Below are 3782 nucleotides of genomic sequence, written 5' to 3' on the forward strand. Positions count from 1 at the left end.
TGTCTGAGTGGCACAGCGATGCTCTGTGGCAGCTTGTCTGCTCTCTCTGTTATTCACGTGTCCTGTATAGCTTTTGCAGCATCAGCCTGCTTCAGCAGCCCCGCCCTTCAAAGAGGGCTTAAGAAATAAGTTAGGAGCCTGTTTCTGCCAGCAGGTTGTGCAGATTCCCCCTGTTTTGCAGCCCTCAGCTGGACAGCTGCAGTGGAACGGCCCATGCCCCTCCCCAGGGTTACGCATCAGCACTGAGCGAGCTTTGGTGCCTGCTGGGTGGGAGCCCTGGGCACAGGGGTGTGCAGGAGCCGCACTGCTGGCGCAGCAGAGGCACATCCAGGGCGATGCCCCATCCCGCGCGCGCTGCAGCCGAGGCGGGCAGGCAGGGCTGCCCCGCAGGCAGTTCCTGCAGCCCCTTGGCTGTTTGTGTTTGCGGGGACAGAAGCTAAAGCCGGATTAACAAAGAGGGTTAACACCAGGTCTTTGATGCCTGGCTTGCTCTGCTGTCGCTGTGGTAGGTCCCGTGCTACAACCGGCACACTCCAGGATGTTTTACTTCAAAGCTGTCCAGCGCGGGTGGCAATGGTAAAACACGAGTTTTGTTTAAACCCAGCCAGGAAGGTGGCAGGGAACCATCTGGCCAGGGCAGGAGGGGCCCTGCAGTGTGCTTTGCTGGGTGCTTTGCTGCCTGCAGCGGTGGCTCAGCAGCTCTGGGGCTGGGCCCTGCTGGTGAGGTCTTTGGGGGCTCAGCACGTAAAGCAGCACGTGTGTGCCCAAGGCACAGGCTCAATTCCTCCCTTTTTTTTTCCCCCAACATCTGGTGCCATTTGAGTGCTTCCTTCACCTCTGAGGAAAGTGGTGGGGTTAGCTTGCAGGTTGCCACACCGTAAGAAACTCCCTGCGCAGGTATAGGTGAAGCTGCTATGTGAGCAGCGATGGTCCCGGTCCTTTACACTGCTGGGGACTTTCCAATTTCAGACCCAGCTCCGAGATGTGTCCCTGCATTCATGCATCACTGTTTCTCCTCACCTTGCTGCAGTTTCCTGGCTGGTTTTCAGCCCAAGCATTGCCCACAAGCTATCCATCTGCCCTTGAGTCAGTCTCAGCTGTGATGAAGCGCTTCCTTGAAGGTGGCTTCACACTGCCTCCCCCGCTGCAGCCACTCTGCAGCTCTGGTCACACGTGGGAAAACTGTCTGGGTCAGCAGGTGCCGGAGCGAGGAGCCATCCTCAGCTGTATCTCAGCTCTGTTCAGGTCCTGGCTCCAGTGCCACAGCCTGTGCCCCGTGGTGGGGACAAAGCAGGGAAACAAAGACCACAGTCAAAACCTACACATCTTCCCTGAGTGGATAGAGAGGCCATTGGAGTTGAGTGCACCCCAAAAAACCCGCTCCAACCTGTCTTGGGCCAAAGGAAAGCCAGCTCAGAGCCGAGGAGCTCATAAACTCCTTGATATGTTCCCAGTGTTTTTTAAGGCCAGTCCCCAGGGAAAGTGGCAAAGGGGATCCAGCTCCTCTCTGCTGCCTCTCCTGGTCCTTGTACTTATGCTAAATGATGGGGGCAACCCCCACCTCAGTCCTGGGGCCTCTGCCTCTGAGGTGGGCTGGTGCCTCCCAGGGTGCATGGACACACACGCGCTGCTGCAATTCAGCTCAGCAGAAAGATACCTTAAATAGCCAAAAAATGACACAGCTTTTATCCGAGGGAAAGATCACCGCCTTGAACTGCCTTTCCATTAGATTCTCATTCAGTTTAAAAGAGAAACTGAAGATAAATAATTAATCAGTGTTGTCAGAGTAGTTCATGGGGTGTAGATCTAAGAAACGACTAGCTGAGACATCCATGACACCCCTTTTTTCCTTTTCTTGAGCTGAATGTAATTGATCTGTCCCCATTTCCTCTGAATAAACCTAGCAGCAGCATCTGCTAACACGTGTGAATTCAGGTGCGCTGCCACGGCTGTGACGCATGGGGACACGGTGTCAGTGGCTCCACCGGTGGGTGCTGGAGTGGAGTACCCCTTCCTTACACCCGCACTGCACTGGAAGCAATTTTAGATCAGCAGGTTTCCCCAAGTCTTGATGAAATGCAGGAAAAAAGATTCTCAGGTAAAAAGCAAAATCCAGGAAGGAGCTCTGCTTGGGCACGGCCTGACGTGGCCCCGGGGCTGAGTCTGACGTGGATGTAGGCTGCTGGATGCATGCAGAGCACCACAGAAAACCTGCCAAGAAAGCAGCTTTCCAGTAACGGCGTGGTAATACAAGCAAGCTAAGAGCTCTTCAGCTGTAAGTACCCTCCAAACGCTGTTTGCTCCTTGCCAGAGCAGCCGAACCATGGCCGTTTCATGTAAGAGGTATTTCCAATGAGCAGGTTAAAGGAGCATCTCAAAGCACTCCCCGATGAAGACGAGATGATTTCTTTGCCGTACAAGGTGAAGGTGATCGGCCAGATCGAGTGCCTTGCCCTGACGGTGGGAGCGGTCCCCGTGGAGTGTGCTGCCCTCGTCGTCGGTGAGTGTGTCTGCGCTCCTCTGGGCACGGGCTGGGACTCTGCTCCTGCCTGTCCTGGGGGGAAAGCAGCTAAGATAGAAATCTGCAGCAGAAGTCCCTGTTTGGACCTTCAGATGGGGGGAGGAAGGGAGGATGTGTTCGGCAGGGCTGTGCTGGTGGCACCGGGCTTGTGCTCTTGTTTAATCATGTTCCCCTCTGGAATGACCCACTCCCTTTATAAACAGGGGTTTATGTATCAGAGCAGCCGTGAAGGAGTGGAGGATGGAGTCACTGACAAAAGCCATAGGAGAACATTCTGAATGTGTAAATCTAAGTGTTCCTATTTTTCAGAAGACAATGAGAAACCCTTCTCCTTCGGGCTGCAGACACTGAGATCTCTGAAGGTAGGGTTTTCCCGCAGGGCTTTTACCCATGTTGGGGGAGCTGGGATCACCGTGAATTGCAGTTTTCCCTCTTACAACAACATTTATTCTCTGCAGTGCGTCATAAACATGGAGAAGCAGCATCTTGTTCTGGGGAAGACGGACAGGGAAGAAATCCCGTTTGTGGGAAGTGGCAGCGCTGTGGCAGGAGATCAGTAAGTTGGTTGGAGAGGTGAGCTGTGTGTGCACCACTGAGCCTGATGGCAGTGTGCCCCGGCACGGCCACACAAAGGCCCTCAGACCCTCGGTGCGGGCGAGCGAGAGCTCGCCAGCAATGGCAGAAATTGTTTCCATCAGCTCATTGAGCTTTGAGGTAGAGTCCCTGGCTTTTTCAGCACCCTTTTTCTGCTTTTGCTGCTTTTTCCCCACTAAGCATTGTGCCACAAAGGGGGTGTCTGAAAAGACGTGCACAGGGAAACACCTTGGGAAATGTACTTTTTGGAGGTCGCCAGGAAGGCTCCTTGAGATCTGCTTTGAGAGTGTTCCCAAACAAATCTTTTTCTGGAAAATATTTGTGAAGCAAGGCAAGTAAACCCACATGAATGTTTGGCAAAGTGCAGGAGAGAGAGATCCTGCCCAGAGATAATGGTGTTGCCTCTTCTCCCGGTGTTGCCCTGGCTGTCCTCCTGCCAGCTGCTCCTGATGCTCCAGACTTTTTTCAGCGTTATCTCCCCATAGAAGAAGAAGTCTGTGCTGTCTGATCGAGTACCTCCTAAACACGTGTAGCTTGTGACGGCTGGCTCTGCAGGCAGGCAGCAGGCAGGGCGATCCCCCTCCCTTCAGGTGCTGCACGGGGCTCCTCCTCGCTGAGTGAGCGCTGTGAGAATGAGACATACCACCAGCTCTTGCCTCTGACTTAC

The 3782-nt window shown here is 54.1% G+C and overlaps 1 protein-coding gene across 1 annotated transcript in view; it reads left to right on the top strand.

Annotated features, from left to right (window-relative positions):
• Positions 1–3077, top strand: part of NRIP3 (nuclear receptor interacting protein 3) — a gene marked incomplete at its 3' end in the record, with an annotated part of 11204 nt that extends 8127 nt beyond the window's left edge. Inside the window, exons 4-6 of the mRNA XM_010134761.1 lie at positions 2361–2500; positions 2831–2883; positions 2980–3077. Of these exons, the coding sequence (XP_010133063.1) occupies positions 2361–2500; positions 2831–2883; positions 2980–3077 (291 nt within the window). The remainder of the gene's footprint in view (positions 1–2360; positions 2501–2830; positions 2884–2979) is intronic.
• Positions 3078–3782: the final 705 nt, after the last annotated feature.

This window comes from Buceros rhinoceros, unplaced genomic scaffold (genome assembly GCF_000710305.1).
Source record: "Buceros rhinoceros silvestris isolate BGI_N320 unplaced genomic scaffold, ASM71030v1 scaffold27014, whole genome shotgun sequence".
Classification (NCBI taxonomy): Eukaryota; Metazoa; Chordata; class Aves; order Bucerotiformes; family Bucerotidae; genus Buceros; species Buceros rhinoceros.